The sequence below is a fragment of the Peromyscus maniculatus genome, chromosome 6, assembly GCF_049852395.1.
Source record: "Peromyscus maniculatus bairdii isolate BWxNUB_F1_BW_parent chromosome 6, HU_Pman_BW_mat_3.1, whole genome shotgun sequence".
Taxonomy (NCBI): Eukaryota; Metazoa; Chordata; class Mammalia; order Rodentia; family Cricetidae; genus Peromyscus; species Peromyscus maniculatus.
This window is the reverse complement of record NC_134857.1, coordinates 78,802,646-78,827,751: the sequence shown is the minus strand read 5'-3', so window position 1 is coordinate 78,827,751 and position 25,106 is coordinate 78,802,646. Positions and strand designations below refer to the sequence as shown.

Here is a 25,106-nt window from a genome sequence, read left to right as displayed (position 1 = left end):
GCTTCTTTTCTAAATCAATACTCTTTGCAAACAGATGTTCAATAAAATTTTCAAGAGACTATTTTGATTCCCAGGAAAAAACAGTCATTTCAAACACTTCAAAGTATCCACTCATGTAAACAAAATCTATACCAATTATAAAGACACTTACAAACTAACTCCATTGTGGGAGGCCTACTCCTTCCTAAACAGAAACAGAAGGAGTGGAAACTTCTAGGAAGAAGGCAGGAAAGTTCCCCCTAATTATGATACCTTTTTGCTTAAGTTTTCCAGGGGCCACTGAGACCATAAAATTATATTTTGAGCTATCATTAAAAGTGTTCAAATATATCTGAAGGCAAAAGTATAATAAAAACAATTCTAGTATGAACATCACTACACACTTTTTACAAAATTACATTCAACATTTATACTTCTTACATTCAACATTTATATATTTTACATTCAATAATTACACTTCTCACAATCAATATTTACATTTTTACATGCTTAATTCAAAAGGAAACTCTATAGAACTGTTTTACAAACTTACCTAGTAAAATCACTTAACAGATCTAACTTACATTGAAAATCAAATTCTATTAGCAAACATCTAGAAGAGATTTCTTAACAGAACTATTAACAAGACAGGAAGTATGCAAATCATTTCTAAAGGTCAGAGTTAATAGTCAGCTTTTCATTCTGAAAGTTTTCCTGATAGTTTGAAGTCAGAGCCTGATTCATCAGTGGCTGTAAGATTGACTGCGGGTAAAATTCCCTTTTCTTAATTATTTAAAGCTGCTTTTTAAGATTATCATGAGCGTTTCAATGATGTCAATGTTTCTCTCTTGCATTTCAAGCACAACCCCAGATTCTTTTTTTTAATTTGCCCATAATATTTTTCCTTTTTCAGATCCAAAGCAATTTCCCAGTACCCAGACCTCTTTCCCTAGTTTTCTAAAGGGTTTCAAAGTGACTTGTTGACAAACAGTATCAGCACTTTAATTGCTTCCTGACAGGCAACTGTTGACCTGTTTCTAGTTCTTGAGAGGCAAGCTGACAAAGCTTGTGGAAAAAATAGCATTTTGACCTGGAAAAACACTGAAAAAACAGAGTTTGGGGGCAGGGCAGTACCAGTGTCTCTTTTACAGACTTCATTTCCCAAACTGCCTTTCTCTATATTGTCACACTGTTACAAACCACATTATGGACTACGTTTTCCAAGCTTCCTTTTTCTGTCCCATCCTGTTACAAATGAACAATGTTTCCCATGCTGCCTTTCTGGTCCTCCACAGTCCGGGATCCATTTACTTGGTTTGTGTTCATACAGAAAGTCAAGATCAGGAGAACTTTTTCCACACAGGAGGTTTCTGTTCTCCCTGAGCTGCTGGCATTGACGGGTGGACTTCCTTCACCTAACATTGTCCCCAGAGTAGTCCACACCTGTCCACATGTGCACACTCAGACAGGCATTTTGGTAACCCTTTGACCCCTCCCTCTTGCCCCCTCCCCCCTGGACCTTCCTCGCCCTACCCCCACCCCTGTTTTACTGGGTAAGTGAAAAAGTAAAGAGACTACTTGAAAAGAAGGCTCTTTCTTTCCTTCTTTCTTTCTTTCTTTCTTTCTTTCTTTCTTTCTTTCTTTCTTTCTTTCTTTCTTGCTTTCTTTCTTGCTTTCTTTCTTGCTTTCTTTCTTGCTTTCTTTCTTTCTTTTTTTAAGCAAAGATTTTTCCACTGATAGAGAAAGAAAGGAAAGCTTTTCCAGAGATGTTCTTTTCTCAGCCTTGGGTGCTGTAGAGCCCCACCTTCTGACTTGGGGCTGGTAGTCCAGGAGGCCACTCTCCTTTCCCAATGGCCTTGTTTGTATGCAAATTTTGCCTTAGCTCTTCCAATGTTGCCTTTATAGCTGCTGAGAACTTAGATCCTGCAGCTTTTTCCCCTGGGTCCTGCTCTGCCTGTGCTTGGGCTCCATCCTTCAGTGGGGAAGCTGACCCACTTGGATCTCTGCCTGTACTCTCCCAAGAATCTATTGCTAGTCTCTTGCCACAGGGGATTTGGGCTAGGGTCTAAAGTATCTGCTGTTTTGTCTAATATCCACTGGATGGGGAGAAAGGACCAGCAGAGAGGATTTGCCCTGTTCCAAGAGGCTTTTTGTTTTTTCTTGAGCAATTACAGGTGATTTTCCCATACTGATGGATTTTAATTCCAGATTATTTAATTTTTGCCATTATAGAAAGAGAAAAAAAATCTGAGAAGAAAAGACCTGAAGAGCTTCAAGTTTTTCAGAGAGAGATTACTAAGTTTTTCCCAAGAAAGCTTTCAGTTTTTGAGAGAAAGATTACAAATTTTCCCCAAGACTTATGTTCTCTAAACTTCGCTTCATGGCCAAGGAAACTAATTCTGATGGTGAATTTATCATACAGTAACAATGTCAGTGGAGTGAAGAGTTTTATTTCATCTGCATCTGTCTCAGGGAAAATTCTTTCCTCTGCCACTCAGGACTTAAATCTAAGCTGTTCATAGGCCAAATCTTCCACAGGAATCTTTGTCTGCCTGTTTTTCTCATCTTTGATAGGTTTTTCTCTGATTCTTTCCCAGAAATTTGCATTCATAGTCCCATAGTTGGAAAAATCAAGAAGATAGTTCCTCTATTTTGTTGCTCATCTTATCCTAAGGTTTTTCTACACAATATTCCTACATTCTACCTTATATTTTTTCCTTAATTTTTATAGATAGAAATTAAGAGAGAGAGAAAAAGAAAGAAATCTAGATAGAGAGAAATATACACTGCAGCCTCACTTACATTTAGCTTTGGCTACCTAATTTTCAGTCTCGAGAATAAAATACTGTCACCTTTATTTTTAATTCATTATCGGGCATGCCTCCTTACACCTGAGACAACTGCACTCTCCCTTTTCCAAGTCACCTATCCCTGTTTCTGGCACCATTTGTGGGAGCCCAGATGACAGACTGGCTCCCACATTTTATGAAAGGTTACTTTTGAGGAGTGAGGGATAAGAGATATTAGATAGAAGGATAGAGGGGATTGAAACAGAAACACAGGATAGCCGCAGGAGGGCCTGCATCATTATCCACCACCCCTTCCTGTCTCTTCTAAAGGGTTAGGTAGAGGAATACAAAGGGGTGGAACAAAAGACCTCCCCCTAGCTCAGCCAAGAGCAGATCTTTTTCAATCACCTGGTGACCATGCACATGGTCAAGCAATCCTCTAATGCAGACTTGCTGGGTGAAGCAAGCTCAGATCTCACTAGGAACCCTTTGTGGGCATTCACGGCAGTGGGTGGGTGGACATCAGGCATTTGGAGATGGAGTCCACTCACTTTGGCATGGAGGAGCAGGAGAACTTCCTGGCTGTTGAAGGGTCCTGGGTGTGGCTTTGTGTTTTCTCTCCTCTGACTACCTGTGGGGCCTCTGTTCCTCCTCTCTCAGCCCAATCTCTTCTTCTAAACATCAAGGACAAAAGCCCTGAGTTCTGCTAGCTGGGCTGGCAAGCAGAGGCATCTGACAGACCCAGAGCACAGCAGGTGTTCCATGGCTGGCACTTTCCTTCTTGTCCTCATGCTATTTGACTGTTCTAATTTTCCCACTCTCTCCATATCCTCCTGAGACACTGTACCTTTCAGGTTGATATCCAGGACGGTCTGTCTGGGGACAGAACCAAAGATGTCAAGGGAGGCAGCAGTGTGGATGACAACAGAGACGCCCTGGCAGGCTCTCCTCAGGCACTGGGCATCCAGAATGTCTCCCTTCAGCACTGTCACCTTGGCTTTTGTCTGCAGCTCTGAGGAACACAAAGCAGGTCATTGAGAAGCTTTCTGCACAGGATGGAAGTTTCCAGACACAGTATCAGTGACCTAGGCCTCCAAGGGCAGTCAGAGTGAGGAGATCCTGGGGAGGAGGCCTTTCTACAGAAGAAACAATAAATAATCAACAGTCAGAATGTATCATTTGTAGGGAAGGAGGAAGCATCTGTGTCTATCCCTCCCTTTGTAGAAAATGAATCTGAGCAGTGAGATGTGATTTGTGCTTCGCTCATAAAAACAGAGTTATGGGAATTCATACAGTGATTAAAGCAACCAGAGAGAGGTGGTGGATGTCAAATGTAAGAAGGGAGAATTAGGATTTAATTGATAGAGAACAGGGAATCACTTGTGGATTTTCACTGAAGAAGAAACAGAGGCAGAGTCCTGCCCTGGGAAGCTGTTACAGTGCTCTCAGGTGGCAAATGGAGAGGCATGAAGACATAAGAGTAACCTGGGCAAGCAACAGGTTAATCAGATTGTGTCCTCCAGAGTTCCAGTGAGGAGGACCCAGAAGAGGGAGAAACGAAGATGGAAAACTGAGCTCTGTTCCTATAGGTCTTGATAATTTCTCAGTCTGGGATGAGCACAAATGAAGAGTGAGCTCAATTACAGAGAGGAAACTGGAGCCCCAGTGAGAGAACTCAGAATGGGATCCCATGATGGGTTTAGGTGAGTATTTCTTATTGGATAGATACATTGTAAATGAGGCCACCTCCAAGGGACCACAGTACATCCAGGGGCAATGGATAGCTTCAGGTTCCTCTCAAATTTATAGGATGATACTAGCTAGCAATCACAATGTCACCCAAATTAGTTCACAAAATTGATGGTGTGGCACATGCAGCCAGTATCTATACTCCCACACTGGCTCGAGCTTCATAATTTATACATGACTTTCTCAGTTTGCAATCTTCTTTTGCAGCTATCTCATGAAGTTAGGATGCTAGTGTTCTTAGTATACGTTGGGTGTAGTGGGTAGCCATTCCAGCTTTGACCTAGAAGTTCCAACACCCACTGAGGCTTTGGTAATGGTCACGCCTACAAGGCAGGGCTGAGAGAAAACACTGTAGACCTGAGATCCGGATATGTGGGTTCTCTTGGTTCCTGGACCCTGGACGCTGGAGGTAGACCAAACAGAGAACACTGCTGGACAGTCCTACACCTTTTCCAGACCCTGTAAACTATCCCTTCACTTGTAAGTTAACCCACAAAATAAAACTCCCTTTTAACTACGTGGAGTGGCCATAATAATTCCACCAATATCTGATGCCCAACCTGGGGCATGAACCCATGACCCTGACATTATGATTCTCATGCTCTACTGACTGAGCTAGAAAAGAACATACATTTTTCTAGTGAAGGCTCTATTGTCCCCCTGCCTCCACTCAATCCATGCCCACTTCTCTATGTACTCTATGAACAAGACTCATTTGGATTCAACTCTTTTGATACAATCAGGTCAACTAAATATGCAATGAACACCAAAGAATACTTTGATAGAGGCAGAAGTAGAAATCCAGAGCTGGAGAAATCCTTCTTGGGACCGATTACAACCTCTCCTGAATATGTCTACTGTAGCCCTCTCTCCCCACTCAGGAAACTCCAGGAAGGCCTTGAAGTAGAGGGTGATGGGGGAAAGCCTTCTGGGAAGGCAGCAGGTACCAGAATGTGAGTCTCTTCCTGTGTGATTTCTCCTCCACTCTTCTTAGCAGCTGACTTTAGACAGACAGGGTCAGAAGAGTTGCTGGGACAGGGCAGGAGGAGCCCAGATGCAGGACCAAGTAGACTCACACATCTGTTCTTTGGGGGATCCTGAGATACCAGGAGGTGACATCTTGAGTGCTTTGTGGTAGAGCCACATCTCTCAGCTTGGCCAAGACACCATGGACTTGACAGTTGTTCTTCACTGATCATAGAGCTGATGCTGTGGTGTGAGCTGCAGTAGGAGATCCAGAGAGAAGCCACCACACTCCAGCCTTTAAAAGGACAGAGGTCACCACCAGACCTCCTGGACCCCTACCCTACTTTGACTTATTTTAGCTGTGGGATCTTGAGGAAGTCAGTTAACATTGTTGCACCCAAAGTCCGCTGTCCCCAAAGACCATCAAGACACCAATCTGAATGCAAAAGCAAAGAGCTTTTTAAATTCACGAGTTCAAACGCAGGTCCTTTTTCCATCTACTCAGCAGTGGAGTGAGAGGGACCTTAATCAATTACAGGATACGATTTTTATAGTGGTGATGGTGGGTGGTCTAGGGGAATTCCAACTCTGTAGAGTCACAAGCTCAGGATTGGTGCCTACTCCAAGTTGGAGATGCTTGGTTTGAACAGATTGGAGTGTGGCAGCTGCAAGGAAATTGCCATATTCTCTAGCACTTTATGTCATGCGTCTTTATCATTTGCAGATCCACTTTCTCTGACCATTAGACATTCCATTTCTTACCTGCAGGAAACTTGCTCACTCTGACAGCTATGGTATATAATCTGTCATATCCTTTGTGTTATGGTGGAAATGTCTGGAACTCATTTTTTTACATGGCTCTTAATTGTCTGGGTCTAGGGGCAGCACATCATCGGATGAGTTTCCTAGGGCCTGTTGCCCCCAGCCTAATCCTCTGGTGGGTTCCCAGGGCTTGCTGGCCCCTGTCTGACCCTTCTCTGAGATGGCTGTAACCCTGTCATCCTCTCAAACATCTGTGTTGTCCCCTTGTGTATAGAGTCAGAAGACAAAATTTCCTTTGGTTTGGCATCTCATGGGGGTGGAGAAATAAGGAGTTTCCACCATTAAGATGTCTCTGACACAATAGGACACAGGATTCTCTCCTCTTACTGAGAGGAGGGAGATTCAGTTAACAAAAATGCCTCCATATGATGAGACTGTAGGCAATCCTGTAGGGCTTTTTCATCATTAGTGATTCACGTGGGAGAGCACAGCTCATTGTGGGTGGTGCCATCTCCATGTGAAAGACCCCCGGCTGAGATCTTTCTCCGGGAGAGACCCCAAACCCAAGGAACACACCGAAACCACAGATCAGATGCAAAAGCAAGAGGGTTTATTTATACCAGGTACCTGGGGCGAAGTCTCTTGGAGGACTTGCGCGCCTTCCTAGGGCAAGGGGGACTTTTTATGGGATCCCAGGGGCAGAGGCGCGGTTACAGAAGCGAGAAGCATAGTTACAGGGTCCCTATTGGTTGTTTTAAAGAAGGCCAGGGTGAACTTGGGGTCGTATGTGTGTGGCTGATTTGGCCTTGTCCAGGCCAGCTGCTTATTCCTCAAGGCCAGGGGGCCAGCCATAAAATATCCTGATTTGACTTAACTGTCTTTCTCTCAAGGCCGCCGACCACAGTTATCTCTCTCAAGGCTGGCCATAGCTATCTCTGTCAAGGCCGGGTGGCTGGCTATGGCTGTGAACTCCTGTTTTTCTGATTCCATTAGAATGGCGTTTCTTAGGCTAAGTTATAGGGGGGGGGAGCATTTTATTGGCCCAAAGCCCCATGTCCTCATAATGGAGCGGGGGTCTTTCACATGTTCTATAAGAAAGCAGGCTGAGCAAGACCCGAGAGCAAACCAGTGAACCCCACCCTCTCATGGCCCCTGCATCAGTTTCCTGCCCTGTTTAAGTCCCTGTCCTGATTTCCTTTGGATGATGAAGAGTGATATAGAAGCATAAGCCAAATAAACACTTTCCTCCCCAAGTTGTTTTTACTCATGGTGCGTCCTCACATCAATAGTAATCATTACTAAGATTCTTTAGGTTATTTATTTCGTTTGCTTGTTTGGAGACAAGTTGTCTTGGTTATTTGTAAGGAAGTTAAAATAGTAAAACATGAGGCAGAAATTTAAAGTTTATGTATTTTGGCATTTTGTTGTATGCAACAAAGGGAAACAACTGAGTATGGAAGAAAAGTGTGACATGTTTTATAAGGGTTTATGAGGATATATATAAAATAGGAAAATGTGTCCAGAAGAAGGCAAAGGTAGTTTTTTTTTTCTTTTTTTTCTTTCTTTCTTTTTTTTTTTTTTTTTGGTTTCCTTGTTTGTTTCTGTGAAGATAACGATGATCCCAAATTATAAAAGAGAGAGAAGACCCAGAATGAAGGAAACAGTTGGACTACTAGTGAATGGAAGTAGAAAGCTGCAAAGGAATTTCAGAAAGGCACAGGACTTCTTGTAGGAGATACAGGGGTCCTAATGCCGACAGATGAGCACTAGGGGATCCTGGAATGTTAGCACATAGAGTTTTTCCTCCAAGGGAAGGAATACATAACCAGTTGTCTGTCCAGAAGGCTGGGACCAGATGTGCTTTCTAGTCTAGTCAACTTTGCACAATCTGTGTATTTGAAAATCACACTCGATCCTCCCCCAGACCCATATCATAGGTTATTTTCCCAATCTATTGACCCCATCTTTAAGGAAGGCATCCCTTGTACTTCATGAAAAGTTTCTGTGTTATCATGTCTGGTACTTATTTAGCTTACTTTGTTCCTTAAGGTTTATGTATGTATGTTTTATTGTGCACATGGGATTGAGTTACTTATCACCAGGAAAATATTGGCTAAATTGTGCTGTGTTTAAATACACCAAAATTAAACTAGTCAGTGTTAGACTCCAGAAACTGGAACCAACACCAACTATTTAGAGGTATTGAACTAATTTCTTGCCTCCCAGAAACTGTTACCCTATTAGCATGGTGCTCAAAAAGCCCTCTGAAACTTCTGGGACAGATGCACATGAGATCATACAGTATTGACTCTTGTAGACTATGAACAGATTTCAAAGACTATTACCACCTGCATAACTTTTGATTCTCCATGTTCATATTAGGGAGTTTTCCCAGGAAACAAAAAGCATAGGCTCAATAAACAGTACAGGGAAGAGCAAAACCAGAGAGGTTTCTTGCATCTGATCTTAATAGAGAACTGTGGCCCCTCCCCTACTTCTTTGGAAAAGGTGGGCCATCTAGATTCTGACATCTCCTGTGTCCTTAATTGTTTTGGCGATTTTTTGTTGTTTTGTAATTTTTACCAAATCTTATAATATTTTATATATTTTACAAAATAAAAATATAATGTTTTTAATTTACTACTAACTTTGGGATTTCAGGAGGTCCTGAAATTCCAAGGGACCTATATGTTAGACCTATATTTACAAATATGCATTTATATGTGTCCCAAGATTACATAACATCTCCAGAGATCTGACGTGTTTAAATGTATGTTTTGTTATCATTGTTCCTATAATATAATATTACCACATGCTTAAAACAATATACAAATTAGCTTTTTTTTCTAATTCCTTTAGAGAAAAAATGGAATTGTATTAAAAATTTTGTTCTGCTTCAAAACTATTATGTAAATGGAATTTGTTTGGTTCTTACTAGGTTTCTCTCTGTGTGTGTGTGGGGGGGTTCCTTTTAAAACTACTGAACTTCATTTACAAAAAAACAGTCAAGGGAATTGGGTCTGGGTAAACACCTGTGTGAGTTTGCTATGCTCTGTGTGTCTTGGTGATGTCTCAGCTGTTACTGTAGCAACCATCTACCTGGGCTCAGAATTTGCCTCTGGGATTTCTGGCTACTGAATCTAGTATAATAATGGGGATTCATAAGTCATTTTGTTATAAATAATATTAAAGTTGTTTTATGCAATTCTACTTTATTCAAAAAACAGCTGTGGGAGTCTAGCATGGTTAAAAATCTGTAACAAAAATTAACTTAAAACTTGGAATTCTAAATTGGAGCTGTTCTGGGAAACAACTCTTGATTCTCCACCATCTAATCTAACAAAGTGTAGTCAGGCTCTGGCAGCCATCTTTGATAGGGTTGGAGAAGAGGAAGGTCATGTGACTTCATTGGCATCTTAACTAAAGGTGACCCCATGGAGTGGGCCTACCAAGGAGGCAACAACAGGTGTCCAAGATAGTTTAGATTAGGATGTATTTTTGTATGATAATTCCTCTTCTATCCTGAGAACAAGTTTTACGGAAGATAGATGTAAAACATTGCTAATTGAATGAGGTATTAAAGCAAGGAGGTTAGATATACATTCCTAAATCTGTCTGTGTTGGCCTGAACAGAACTTAGGTAAGGAGAGATCCTTTGCCAGAATGCTTACATTTTTCTCTTTGTGGCATATCTTGGCAAGGCCCCCTGAAATGTTCTGTCATCACACTTTGTGTTTCTTTGTTTAAGACTCTCTGAATGGGCAGAGTTTGGAGAGAGACAGGAATGGGGCTTCTCAGACCATGCAGGGACTAGTTGGAGGTTCCAGCTGAATAAGACTCTTACAACTATTGCTTGTTAAAACTCTGAAGACTATTACTTTAACACAACAATACTGGCCCATTATCATAAGATGCTAATCATTGCAGCAAAACAGATAAAATTTAATTTGACAATGGATTCCAGATAAGTGTAGCCTAAGGAATACACTTTCCAAACCTCTTTGTTGCTCAAATGTGTCTTAAGGTGTGTGGACACTGAGATGTGGTTGTTTGAATGAGAATGTTTCCCATAGGTTCATGTATTTGAATACTTGTTCTGCAGTTGGTGGAAAGGGTAGTGAGTGTTGCCTTTTTGTAGGCAGTGTGTCCCTGGGCATGGCATTTGAGGCTTCAAAAGACTTGCATCATTCTCAGTTAGTTCTCTGTCTTGGCTTGTGGGTCAAGACATGAGCTCTTAGCTATTGCTACAGTGCCATACTGTCTGCTGGCTGCCCTGTTCCCTGCCATAATAGTCATCAGCTCTAACTCTATGAAAACTGTAAGTCCCCAACCATCTCTTTCTTCTATAAGTTGTTTTGGTCACAGTGTCTTATCCCAGTAATAAAAAAGTAACTAACACAGGCCTCAATCACCTCCCTTCTTCATAGGACCATATCACACCAGCTCCAGGTATTGGTTTATCTTGGGAACGAAGGAAAATCAAAATCGAACTATAGGGTGTCTGATAAGAGATTTTATACAGACCCTATCTGACAAAGCCAAGAAATTGGTGGGTGGGATCCAAGCAAAGGGATTGAATGAACTCTGGAGAGTATGGAGGAAGAGATCTGTTCAAGATGGCCTCACACTGGGAGCAAGGGTCCTTCAGAAGCTACATCCACAGAAGGATGTGAGAATGGAGCAGCTGGGAAATGACTGTCAACAGAGTGCTTGCACTTGGTCTGGGGTGGAGGAGAAATACAGAAAAACATAAAGCACCTCTCCAGTAAAGTCTGTAGACACTTCCAATGAGGATGAAAGACAGAGAGGAGGAATGATTGGAAAGACATTGGAGGAATCCCCATGACACATATGAAGTCCACCTGGCCCTCAGTCTGTTTCTATCCTGTGTATATGCTCTCTAGTCACCCTCCCCCTCTCTATCCCTCTCTACCCCCTTCATCAATTTACCTTTACATTATAATCACCCCCTGCCATGACCTTTACTCACCTAGTCTTAAATAAAAAGAAACTAAAAAGCTGAATGAAAATTTTCAAAGGAGGCAGGTTCTCACTGCTCAGGTCTCTAGTTTAATAATCTTTTGCTAGTGTTGTACTATATTGCCATGTCCAGACCATTTAAGACACAAAAGTTTCCAGCAAGGAGAAAACTGATCTGTAATGTCTACATAGGAGAGTAGAATGAAGGCCCAGGGCCTGCCCATGGCCATGCTCTCTAGTTCTGGGTCATCCAGAACCCACTTTTTCCAACTATGCAGTGCCTTTGATGCTGTCTCAACTGTGATTGTTCCTGCTGAGGCTCTTCACAGATCCACCTGTTTCTTACTTGGTGACAAGAAAGCCCTCCCCATGCCCAGTTCGTGTTCACCATCCTCCAGGTCACTTACTGGATAATTCCTCCTTGTGTTTTGGAGTGAAGGACCTGAACAAGGCCCTGACCTCCTTCAGCTCTTTTTCCTGAGCCAACATGTGGATGATCCTCTGGCCCAGAAACCCTCCTGCTCCTGTCACAAGGCAGCTCCACTCTGGCATGGTCAACACAGGAAGCAGATCTCAGTGGCCTCGGGTGTGATGTAATGTCACCCTGGGTAGGGATAGAAAGAGAGGTGCAATGAGTACAGAGTCAGGGAGTTCCTACTATGATGACATAGTAGAAAAAGATGTCCTCAAGGTGGTTCTTGAACATTTCTCTCATAACATCACTTCCTTGATTCCAAAATATTTGGGTTTTCTTCAACAAACAAGCAAAAGTTCAGTTCTTCAGTAGACACCAGATTTGCAACCTCGAAGTCAGGTCAGCTCTGACACTGAGACACTGTCAGACCTCACATGTCAGGTTGTGCCCCAAGTTTGTTCCTCTCACATAAGATGCCACTTGCAAGCCTCAGACTGTCTTACCTGTGCTTCTGAGAAAGCGTGCACACACTGGGGCCCTACAACTCCACACTGCATTTGGTTACTTACTGCAGATCCTCTTGGACTTCATGGACCAAAGCTTACATCCATTAGCTTCTGTAGCACGAATCTTAAAAGATCTTATAAATAAAAACAAACCTGGAGTCAGGTATTGGGGTGAACGCTGAAAGATTAGAGAAGCAGAACAAGCCACAGCTAACCTCACCTTGCCAACTTCTCAGTTGATCCTGTTTCCTGGAACTAGAAGCCTCTGAGTCCTCATCCTAATATATCTCAGCTGAACTGTTGATGAAGGCTAAGCTTAAAAGAATAAAAAGAACTCTAGTTCCAGGTCCTCACGCCTTTTATACCTTTCTGATTGCTGCCATCACTTCCTGGGATTAAAGGCTCATGTCACCATGCCTGGTTTGTTTCCAGTGTGTCTTTGAACTCACAGAGATCCAAATAGATTTATGCCTCCAGAGAACAAGGATTAAAAGTGCATATGATACCATTTTCTGGCCTCTATGTCTGTCTAGAGGCTGTTCTGATATCTAACCCCAGATAAGTTTATTTTGGTGCACTATATATTGGGGGGGGCACAATATCACCACAAGCTTCCTATGAGGGATACTACAAAGGATATGGAGGAAGCTGAGTACAGGCTGAGGAATGAGAAAGGGGAACAAGGCTTCTACATTCTTGTTTGATGTAGTAACTCCAAGAATGTTTAATTGTCCAGCTACCCAAAAGCTTAGGAGCCTGGGCCTTCCTGCATCAATTGATAATCAATACAATACCCCACATGTCAATCTGATATAGGTAATCTTCAGTTGAGGTTTCCCCCTTTCAGATGACACTAGCATATGTTGTGTACAATCGAGGGTAATCAAGCATGGCCAAGATTATTCACTCTGTGTGTTTCCTGTAATACTCCTTGTTATTGATTTGATAAACTTCTCTTTGCCTCAATTCTTTGAGCAGCTCACAGTTAACTGCAGAGCATGCACATGCTCATCTGAAAGACATGGCTGTATTTATCAGAATAAGCAGATTCTAATCATTTTTTTTGTTGGTTTGTTTGTTAAGATTGACATCAATAGGTGAGCAAATCACCTTATGGTAAAAACTCTTTAAGGCGTGTCCAATCTACAGCCCATAGGCCCATGTGGCCAAGGAGATCTATTAATGCAGCTAAGAGAAAGCTGAGAATTTAATTTGACTCCATTATAGGGTGACCGTAAACTTTGTAAGTGACCAAGTCTGGCTGTAGTTTCCAAAGTATAGACATATCTGCATGGAAGGGGCTCAAAGCCTTTCTGGTTGTTAAGGTCCATACAGAGTCCAGTGTAGGTCCCACATGGTGCTTTTTTTGCAGTACCTTTCTCTATAAGCACAACAGAATTTATTCTAAACACAGAGAACACATACATTGTGTTTGTTCACACTTTGAATGCCTACTTCATATTATCCAAAAGTTGTGTAGACATTTCTTGGGACTCAATAAGGTTCTAGAACTAGATAAGTGGATATTCCCCAATTAGAGACATGATCCTTTTTATAATAAACTTAAGTACAAGAAAGGCAACCATTATACAAGAAGCCCATTGAAGGAGGACTGTGAACTTTTATCTTCTTTCCAACCCACCCTCACTTTCCCTACTAAAGCTTCCCTGGAGACTCTATCAGTACCTTGGTGTGACAGTACCTCATAGGATAGTATGCTCCAAGCTGACATGTCCTCCTTCCACCAAACATGTAGGTACAGGTGACACAGCTTGCTTGTATGCAGTCTGCATGAACCCTTGTATGCAGTTTCCATAACCCTTTTTTAATACCTTTGTTTCCTTTTGTTGAAAATAGATTTTTTTCTCACATAATATATCCTGATTATGGTTTCCCATCCTTTTACTCCTCTTGGCTCCTCCCACCTCCCCTCCCATCTGGATCCACCCCTTCTGTCCCTCATTAGAAAGCAACAGGGCTTCTAAAAGATAATAATAATATAAAATCAAATATAATAAGATAAAACAAAAACTAACACATCAAAATCTAACAAACAAAAGATGAAAAGAGGTCAAGAGAAGGCACAAGACAGAAAAACTCATTGGTTTGCACATTTAGAAAACCCATTGAAAAAAAAAACTCTACTGGAAGCTATAATATATTTGCAAAGGACCTGATTTTATCAAACAAGTCTTACACTTCTTTGGTTAGAGTTACCCCAAGGCATTGTAAATGATATGAGGTTATTGTGAAGGGTGTTGTTTCCCTGATTTCTTTTTCAGTCTATTTGTCATTTGTATACAGGAGGGCTCTAGATTTATGTGAGTTAACTTGGTATCCTGCTAGTTTGCTGAAAGCATTTGTCAGCTGTAGAGGTAATCTAGTGGAATTTTGATGGTCATTTAAAACTATCCTATTATCTGCAAATAAAGATATTTTGCCTTCTTCTTTTCCAAATAAAGGTATTTTGACTTCTTCCTTTTCAAGTTGTATTTCCTTCATCTTCATCAGTTGTATTATTGCTGTAGCCAAGACTTCAAGTACTGTATTGAATAGGGATGGAGAGAGTGGACAGCCTTGTCTTGTTCCTGGTGTTAGTGGAAATGCTTTGAGTTTGTCTTCATTTAAGTTGATATTGACTATCTGTTTACTGTATATTGCCCTTATTATGTTGACTTTTGTATGTTCCCTGTATTCCTGATCTCTCTAGGACTTTGATCATGAAGGGCTGTTGGGGTCTTTCAAAGGAGTTTTCACATCTAATGGGATGATCCAGTGGTGTTTGGGTTTCATTTTGTTTATGTGGTGGATTACATTTATTGACTTACATATGTTAAACGATCCCTGCATCTCTGAGATGAAGCCTACTTAATCATAGTGGATGATTGTTTTGATGTGCTCTTGGATTCAGTTTGCAATTATTTTACTCATAAAGGCAACTGTACTGTAACTATTTTTTGCAGGTATTTAGGTAGCTTGGGTATCAAAGTAGCTATAGCCTTGTAAAACAAATTGGGCACTGTTCTTTCTGTTTCTATTTTGTAGAATAATTTGTGAAGTATTGGCATTAACATTTTTTTGAATGTCTGGCAGGATTCTGTTAAAACCATCTGGTCCTGGGCTCTTTTGTGGTTAAGAGACTTTTAATGACTGCTTTTATTTCACCAGGGGTTATAGGTTTGTTTACTTTGCTTATCTGATCTTGAATTAACTTTGGTAAGTGGTATGTATTGAGAAAATTATCTTTTTTTATTTTCAATTTGTTGGAGTGCAGGTTTGTAAAGTATTCCTACAATTTTTAGGAGTTTCTTACTGTCTACTAATCAGCTATAATTTTACTAATTTACATAATCTCTCTACCTTATAGTTAATTTGTATAAAATTTTATTAATCTTATTGCTTTTTTCAAAGTACCAAGTCTTTGTTTCATTGATTCTTGTTTTTTTTTTGTTGTTGTTGTTGTTGTTTCTCTTTTATTTATTTCAGCACCGAGTTTGATTATTTCTTACTGTCTACTCCTTTTCGGTGTATTTCTTTTTGTTCTAGAGCCTTCATGTGTGCTATTAAGTTAGTAGTATGAGATCTCTTTTTTTGATGTAGGCAGTTAGTGCTGTGAACTTATTTCTTAGAAGAGTTTTAGTGTGTCCCTTAAGTTTGAGTATGTTGTATTTCATTTCATTGAATTCAAAAAAGTTTTTAATTTCTTTCTTCCTTTCTATCTTGACCCATTTTTTTTCATTCAGTAAGGAGTTGTTCATTTTCCAAGAGTTTGTAAGTTTCTGTTGTTGTTGTGATCCAGTTTTACTATGTGGTGGTCAGAGAAGATGCAGGGTGTTATTTCAAAAAACTTCTTGTATCTGTTGAGACGTTTTCATAGAGTGTGTGCTCAATTTTGGAGGAAGTTCTATGAGGTGCTGAGAAAAAGGTACATTCTTTTGTGTTTGGATTAAATGTTCTGTAAATATCTGTTAGGTCTACTAGTTTTATAACATCAGTTGAATGAGCATTTCTCTGTTTAATTTTGGTCTGGATGATTTGTCTGTTAACCAGAGTGGGTTATGGGATATTGAAGTCTCTCACTAATAGTGTGTGAGGGTCAATACGTGATTTAAGCTGTAGTAGTTTTTCTTTTGAACTTTGTTGCCCGTGTGCTTAGATGTTAACAATGGTAATATCCTCTTGGTAGATTTTCTCTTGATGAGTATGCAGTGTTCTTCCTTATATCTTCTGATTAGTTTTTGTTTCAAGTCTATTTTGTCAGCTATTAACATGGCTACATCAGCTTAGTTCCCTTTTCTTGGAACATTTTCCCCATGCCTTTATCCTGAAGTGATGTCTATTCTTTATGTTGACGTGTGTTTGTGGATCAGCAGAACAATGGATCCTGTTTTTACATTCATTCTGTTAGTCTGTGTCTCTTGATTGTGAGCTATCAATGAGCAGTGTTTGATTCCGTTATTTTGTTGGTGGTGGTGGAGCATATGTGGTTCCTCTCTTTGGATGTACAGCTCTGGGATTATTTATTCCTTGTGTTTTCATGGGTATACTTACACTGTTGGGGTTGGAGTTTTCCTTCTAGCACATTCTGCAGGGCTGTCTTTGTAGCAGATGTTGGTTAAATATGGGTTAATCATGGAATATCTTGTTTTCTTCATCTATGGTGATTGAAAGTTTCACTGGGTGTGATAGTATAGGCTGGCATCTATGGTCTCTTAGAGTCAGATGTACATCTCTCTGGGCTCATCTGGCTTTTAGGGTCCCATCTTGAAGTCAGGTGTCATTCTGATGGGTATGGTTTTATATGTTACTTGCTCTTTTCCCCTTGCAGCCTTTAATATCCCTCATTTGGTCTGTGTGTTTGGTGTTTTGATTACTATGTGTCATGGCACTTTATTCTCTGGTCCAGTCTAATTGGTGTTCTATATACTTCTTGTATTTTGAATGCACTCTCATTCTCCAGGTTATGAACTTTCTTCTATGAATTTGTTGAAAATATTTTGTGTGTCTTTGACCTGGATTCTTCTCCTTCATCTATTCCTATTATTCTTAGATTTATTATTTCTATAGTGTTCCTAGTGTCCTCAGTATTTTGTGTCAGGACATTTTTAGATTTAACATTTTCTTTGACCAAGATATCCAGTTTTTCTATATTGTCTTCAATTCTGAAATTCTCTCTTCCATCTCCTCAATTCTGTTAGTGGGGCATGCCTCTGAGTTTCCTGCTTATGTTACTAAATTTTTCCTTTCCATATTTCCTTCAGTTTGGGTTTTTCTTTTCTTCTTTTTTTTTTGTTTTAAAAGTTGATTCTATTTCCATTTGCAGATCTTGAACTGTTTTGCTTGCTTCCTTCACTATTTGTATTTTCATAGATTTCTTTAAGGGATTTATTCATTTCCTCTTTAAAGACTCCTATCATATTCATAAAGGGTATTTTAAGGTATTTTCCTTATTCTTCAGCTATGTCCCAAAATCAGGATTGCTAGGATTCAGTGGAGACATTTTGTCCTGGCTGTTATAGATTGTGTTATTACACTGGTGTCTAGGTATCCTGATTTGTGACAATTGTAATTCTAGGTGCTCATATCTGGTCTTGTTTTTGTTGGTTATATTTTGTTGCTTGGTTTCCGTTGCCCTCTGGTTCTTAGTAGAGTGTGGCTTCTGTGTGTTGCCTGTTAGGAAATTCATTGGGGATCCTAGTAGGTGTGACTCTAGGGATTCGCTGTACAATGTGTTTCTAGGTATTGAGAACTTGCACTTAGGAATGGGGGTGGGCTATGAGCAGGGTGTTGTGGCCATTCACAGGATGTAGGAAATCAGGTTCTTCCATCAGGATCTGCTTTGTTCCCTGAGAGTGGGAGCAGAACATAAGCAGAGGCCACTATGGTTAGCTTGCTGCAGAGCTGGGGATGAAACTGGGAGAATGTATCTAGAGGAGAGGATGGAAAGTGAAACCTGAAGGTTATCTACCTGCTTTGATGTCCTAATGATTCACTGGCAGGGGCTGGCTTGGCTGGCTGGATCCCAGGAAATACCAATGGTGCTGGGGACTGAGATAAAGCAGTGAGTTGGGGGAACAAATTTCGGAGGGGTAGATCTGTGTGATGGACTGGAGATGGGGGCAAAGAGGATGAGGAGGCTGCAAGGTTGTGTGCTACAGAGATGGGGGTAAGACATGGGGGATTCAATTTGTAGGAAAGGAGGGAGTGGTAAAGATCTTTAGTTAGCTTTCCTACATGTCTGGCTGGAGTGACCTCAGGTTCCCAGGGAGCTCCTGCTGGAGTTGTGGCCCAGGCTAAAGTGGAGAGTAGGAAAGGACTTTGGAGAAACGTCTGCAATTAGCCTACCTGCTTCCTTGGTCTGAGTCCTGTTTTAACTCTGTTATTTTTGTGTATCAATTCCAGGAATTTCTCTCATTCTTCAGAGGTTTGTGTATAAGACATTGTGCTCCTGCTGGTGATTAAGCTAAATGACTTTGGACTTTCATCAGGTATTTGTGTGTGTGTGTGTGTGTGTGTGTGTGTGTGTGTGTGTGTGTGTGTACATATCTTGACTGTTACCCAAGCTGGACTCATTTTTATATAAGGATTACAAGCAAGGGTCAATAGGTTTTGGTTACGGTCCATCAAAGGGTAGTGAATCACCAGATGTTGCCTGTTCTGAATTGTTCTTTCCCTCTAGTTTGTAGCCAGCACAGTTTAGAACATGTTCCTGACCTGTAGTTTACATAAATGTTCTTAACTCTGGTCAGAAGGACATTTTCAATTGGTACTTCCTCCTGCCACTGGTACTTGGGAGTATTTACAAGGACCTACTATTGTTCCTTTCTGATTGGCAATGTCAGGAACTGTTCAGTTTGCAGGAGCATTTGCTGTTCTACAAGAGGACCCAAGTTTGATTCCCAGCATGCCCAGGACCAGATGGTTTCCGCACATAGTTCTACCAGATTTTCAAAGAAGAGCTAATACCAATACTCTTCAAATTGTTCCACAAAATAGAAACAGAAGGAATAATACAAAAAACTTTATATGAAGCTACAGTTTCCCTGATACCCAAACCACACAAAGATGCAACAAACAAAGAGAATTACAAACCAATCTCCATCATGAATATTGATGCAAAAATACTCAATAAAATACTGTCTAACTGAATCCAGGAACACATAAAAAATATCTACCATGACTAAGTAGGCTTCATCCCAGGGATGCAAGTATGGTTCAACATATGAAAAATCTGTCAATGTAATCCACCATGTAAACAAACTGAAAGAAAAAATGCATGATCATCTCACTAGATTCTTAAAAAGCCTTTGACAAAATCCAACACCTCTTCATGATAAAGGTTCTAGAGAGATCAGTAATATAAGTAACATACATAAACATAATAAAGGCAACTTACAGCAAGCTGACAGCCAACATCAAATTAAATGGAGAGAAACTCAAAGCGATTACACTAAAATCAGGAACAAGTCAAGGTTTTCCATTCTCCCCATACTTATTCAACATAGTACTTGAAGTTCTAGCTAGAGCAATAAGACAACAAAATGAGATCAAGGGGATACAAATTAGAAAGTAAGAGGTCAAACACTCACTATTTGCAGACGATATGATAGTATACATAAAGAACCCCAAAAATTCTACCAGGGAACTCCTACAGCTGATAAACTCCTTCAGTGAGGTGGCAGGATACAAGATTACCTCAAAATAAATGAGCAGCCCTCCTATATACAAATGATAAATGGGTTGAGAAGGAAATCAGAGAAACATCACCCTTCACAATAGCCACAAAATAATATAAACGATCTTGGGGTAACTATAACTAAGCAAGTGAAAGACCTGTATGATAAGAACTCTGAAGAAAGAAATTGAAGACTGTATCAGAAAATGGAAAAATCTCCCATGCTCACGGACAGGTGGAATTAACATAGTAAAAATGGCAATCTTACCAAAAGCAATCTACAGATTCAATGCAACCCCCATCAAAATTTCAACACAATTCTTCACAGACCTGGAAAAAACAATACTTAACTTTATATGGAAAAACAAAACACCTAGGATAGCTAAAAGAATCCTGTATAATAAAGCAACTTCTAGAGGCATCATGACCCTGACCTCAAGCTCTACTATACAGCTATAGTAATAAAAACAGCTTGGTAGTGGCATAAAAACCAACATGTGGTCAAATAGAATTGAATTGAAGACCCTGATAGTAATGCACACACCCATGAACATATAATTTTCAACAAAGAAGCCAAAACTCAGCCATGGAAAAAACAAATGCATCTTCAACAAATGGTACTGGCAGAACTGGATGTCAACATGCAGAAGATTGCAAATAGATCCATATCTGTTGCCATGCACAAAACTCAAGTCCAAGTAAATCTAAGTAGGAAGTAGTCTTGAAGACACTGGCACAGGAGAACACTTCCGAAATATAACACCAGTAGCACAGAAAGTGAGAGCAACAATTAATAAATGGGACCTCCTGAAACTAAGAAGCTTTTGTAGAGCAAAGGACATGGTCAATAAAACAAAAGGATAGACCACAGAATGGGAAAAGATCTTCACCAACCGAACATCTGACAGAAGGCTGATCTCCAAAATATATATAAAACTCAAAAAGCTAGATTTCAAAATACTGAACAATCCAATTTAAAAAATAGCCTACAGAGCTTAACAGAAAATTCTCAACAGTAGAATCTCAAATGGCTGAAAGGCATTTAAGGAATTGCTCAACATCCTTAGTCATCAGGGAAATGCAAATCAAAACAACTCTGAGATATCATCTTACACCTGTCAGAATGGCTAAGATCAAAAACATTGAAGTCAGCTTATGTTGGAGAAGATGTGAAGCAAGGGGAACACTCCTCCACTGTTGGTGGGAAGGCAAACTTGTACAGCCACTCTGGAAATCAGTATGGCAGTTTCTCAGAAAATTAAGAATAAGTCTTCCTTAAGACCCAGCTATACCACTCTTGGGCATATACCCAAGAAATACTCAATCTAACCACAAGGACACATGCTCAACTATGTTCATATCAGCATTATTCGTAATAGCAAGAACCTGGAAACAACCTAGATGCCCCTCAACTGAAGAATGGTAAAGAAAATGTGGCACTTACATACAATGGAGTACTACTCAGCAGTAAAAACCAATGATATGAAATTTGTAGGCAAATGGATGGAACTAGGAAATATCATCCTAAGTGAGGTAACCCAGACTCAGAAGGACAAACATAGTATGTACTCACTCATAAGTGGATACTAGATGTGAGGGAAGGAATGGCCAGACTGCAACCCACAGCTCCAAAGAGGCTAGCTAACAGGGAAAGACCCTTGGAGGGACATATGGATGGCCCACCGAAGGAGAAGTGGACTACAGGAGTGGACTGGGAGTGGGGGATGAGAACATAGGGAAATAAGAGGATAGAGCTGGAACAGGGACAGAGTGGGAAGACAGGGAGGGAGTTACCATGATAGATGAGGACATCATGGGAATAGGAAGAGGCAGGGTGCTGGGTAGGCTCTCAGAAATCCATAAGGATGACACCACCTTGGACAGATGGCAGTGGTCTAGAGGGTGCCTGGACTTGACTACTCTGGTGATCAGTGTAGTGAATACCCTAACCATCATCATAGAGCCTTTGTACATAGAGCCTTTGTGACTAATGGAGGCAGATGCAGAGATCTCCAGCCAGCCACAAGGCTGAACTCTGGCAATCAATTCGATGAGATAGAAGAGGGATTCTGCAGGCAGGAGGACATTGAGATCATGATGGGAAGACGTGCAGAGAGGACCGGCCACACTAGTGAAAGCTCATGAACTGTAAAATAGTGGCTGTGGAGCTTCCATGGGACTGGACTAGGCCCTCTGGATACAGAAGATAGGTATTTGGCTTGAACTGTTTGGGGGCACCCAGACAGGGGGATCAGGATCTGTCCCTGTTGCATGGGCAGGCATTTGGGTACCCAGTGCCTGTTGTGTGACAACTTGTGCAGCTTTGGTGCAGTGGGAAGGGTCTTGGACCTGCCTAGGCTCAGTGTGCTAGACTCTGGTGACTCCCCATGGGAGACCTTGATTTGGGGGATGTGGGGATGTAGAATGGCTTGGGAGGGAGGACCTGTGGGGTAGGAGGAGGGAGGAAATGAGATCTCTGGATAGTATGTTGAGTGAGTATAAAACTTCTTAATAAAGAAAAGGAAAAAAAAAAAAAGAGTTGCAGTGGACATGGTGTCTCTTCATGGTAATAAAAACCCTAACTATGACGCTGGTCAAAGCCTGGCCATGCTTTCCCTACTGCTCTCTGGGTTTTCTCACTCATTTTACGAAGCCCCCACATTCTACCATACATGTGTTTGCTGCCTTCTATTGCTGACAATGCCAGCTTACTTCAAACAGCAGGACTTTCATTGTCTCTGTTCTCCATCGCCCTCCTGCTGGCAGGTGCTGGTATTTACAACTTGTCTGGCGTTGTGTTTCTTTTAGACTCTAATAACATCATTCCCAAGTTTCCTTTATTTACTAGATTAGGACCCCATAGAGGGAACCCCAACTCTCTTTTTCTAACAATGTCCTCATCACTCATATATGAAGGGAAGTTGCTTACATTTTAGTGGTTGTGGAACTCCTTTTAGCTGAAAAAATAGGCATATATTTTTATTCAGGATATAATCAACATTCTTTACTGACAACTTCCTCTCATGTATTTTAAATGAAGAATTAACTGACTGTTTTGTATATTCTGTAATATCCACACCGAATGGATCTGACCAATCAAATGGCATGCATAAGATGCATACAGAGAGACAACCAGCTTCCCACTTAGCCACTAAACTAAGTGTATTGTGGTAAATTTTAAAAGAAAAAGGAACCTAAATAGTACAAGATTCAGAAAAAATATGGTTTACATTTTGAAAATATTGTTAGTTATTTTAATCCCCAGCCTTATCTTTAACCTTTTTCACCTTAAAAGATCTAATCCATAAATGCAAGCCTTCATCAGAATCCCAATTAATTTTACCTTTAAGAGTAATATGTCAGGGCCGGGAGGTGGTGGTGCACGCCTTTAATCCCAGCACTCGGGAGGCAGAGCCAGGCAGATCTCTGTGAGTTCAAGGCCAGCCTGGGCTACCAAGTAAGTTCCAGGAAAGGCGCAAAGCTACACAGAGAAACCCTGTCTCGAAAAACCAAAAAAAAAAAAAAAAACCAAAAAAAAAAGGAGTAATATGTCAGAGGTTGAGAAATGGTTCAGTGGCACTTGTTACTCTTGCAGAGGATGCAGGTTCAGTTCCCAGAGCCTACATGGAAGCTCTTCACTATCTGTAACTCCAGTTCCAAGGAATCTGAAACCCTTTTCTGACCTCTCTGCAGGCACCAGGCAAGCATGTGGTATACATACATGTATGTGGGCAAAACATTCACACACACTAAATAAATTCTAGAAAAGTCTTTGGAAAAGAGTAATGCTATATCACTGTTTAGTTATGTTTCTACTGTTGTGATAAAACACCATGCCCAAAGCTATTTACAGGAGGGGTTCATTGGGGCTTATGATTCCAGAAGGTTGAGTCCATCACCATCATGATGGGGAAGTGTTGCAACCAAAAGAAGGACCAGCTGAGAGTTTACACCTAGAGCTCCAAACAGGAAGTAGAGTAACTACACTGAAAATAACTCATGACTTTTGAATGTTCAAAGCCCTCCCCCAGTGACATAGTTAACATCTCCAAACCTACACATACTGTATCCCTACTTGGGAACCAAGTATTCAGATGCCTAAGAATATGAGGGGTTGGAATTGGGTGGGGCTCTAATTCAAACTACCACATTCTGCATTCTACTCTCTGGCCACCCCATAGTCTTATGGCCCTCTCATAATGAAAAAAAAAATAACCTGTATTTAGTACAACTTCAAAAGTCCCCATAGTCTCTCACAGTCTTGGTGCTGTTTTAAAACAAAGTCCAAAGTCTCTTGTCAGACTCATAGCAATGTCTTATGTGCAAACTCCTGTAAAAGCAAATTATATGCTTCTCGTATGCATGGAAAAGAATATAAATTACTATTACATTAGGGAGGAATAGGGGCATAGTGATGAAATGCTGGACTAAATCAAGACTGAAACTCAACAATGCAAACTTGAAATCTTATATGTACCTCATGTGTGATGTTAAAAGGCTTAGAGGGCTCCAACCACCCAATTTGTCTATTGATTAGTTTTCTATGGCTACTATAAAACATAATGATTAAAGCAACTTATAGAAAAAGGGGTGATTTGAGTTATGGTCCCTAAGTGATAAGAGCCTATCGCCATCATCGTGGGGAAGTGTGGAGGCAGACAGGAACTCATGTCTCTAACTGCAATCAGGAAGCAGAGAGAACAAATGGGAACAGGTGTAAGTTTTTGAACTCTCAGAGTCCTTCTCTAGAGACACACTTTGTTTAGCAAGGCTACTCTCCAAATAGTGTGAGCAACCAAGCATTAAGTGCCCAAGAATGTGAGGTCCCCTCCAAACACCAAATCCCAATCCTAAATGTAGATGTCCTTTGGAGACTTTTGGCTTGAAGCAGCATCAAGACCAGGCATTGGCTCAGCAGTCATTTTCTGAGAACACGAAATCAAACCTGGGTGTTCACAAACAAGCCTAAATTGAAGAGACGGCAGGTGATGCTCAAGGGAAGGGAGACCTTTTGGAGCACAAACAATTTCATCAAGAGTCTGTCAGATAGAGGACCCCAGGACTCCATGTGTGCCCTGCTATGACTCAGTTTGCTTTGCTCTGGTCATGCCCCACTCCTCCTTCAAAAAGAGAATGTTTACTCTGTGCCTTTGTGTACTGAAGTATGTAAACTCTTTTATTTTTTAATAGATGTTTACAGTTAAGAGATTTCTTTTACTTTGGACTTTGGATCATCATCGCTAGTATTAACACTATGAGAACTTTGGACATAGGAATACATGCAT

General features: G+C 40.7%; 2 protein-coding genes across 5 annotated transcripts in view; both read right to left on the bottom strand.

Moving 5' to 3' along the window:
* LOC102909786 (NADPH-dependent 3-keto-steroid reductase HSD3B3-like) overlaps positions 1-25,106 on the bottom strand; it is an 85,168-nt gene that overhangs the window by 3,680 nt on the left and 56,382 nt on the right. For 2 of the 4 annotated variants that reach the window (XM_076574682.1, XM_076574681.1), the window contains 2 exons: positions 11,633-11,829; positions 3,616-3,780 (listed from right to left, as the gene is read on the bottom strand). In XM_076574682.1, the coding sequence (XP_076430797.1) occupies positions 3,616-3,780; positions 11,633-11,777 (310 nt within the window). In that variant the 5' untranslated portion in view covers positions 11,778-11,829. Of the gene's footprint in view, positions 1-3,615; positions 3,781-11,632; positions 11,830-12,209; positions 12,281-25,106 lie in introns of all 4 variants that reach the window. The other 2 variants (XM_076574683.1, XM_076574684.1) reach the window with 2 other exon arrangements.
* LOC102912479 (NADPH-dependent 3-keto-steroid reductase HSD3B3-like) overlaps positions 1-25,106 on the bottom strand; it is a 107,673-nt gene that overhangs the window by 75,927 nt on the left and 6,640 nt on the right. The window lies entirely within an intron of this gene.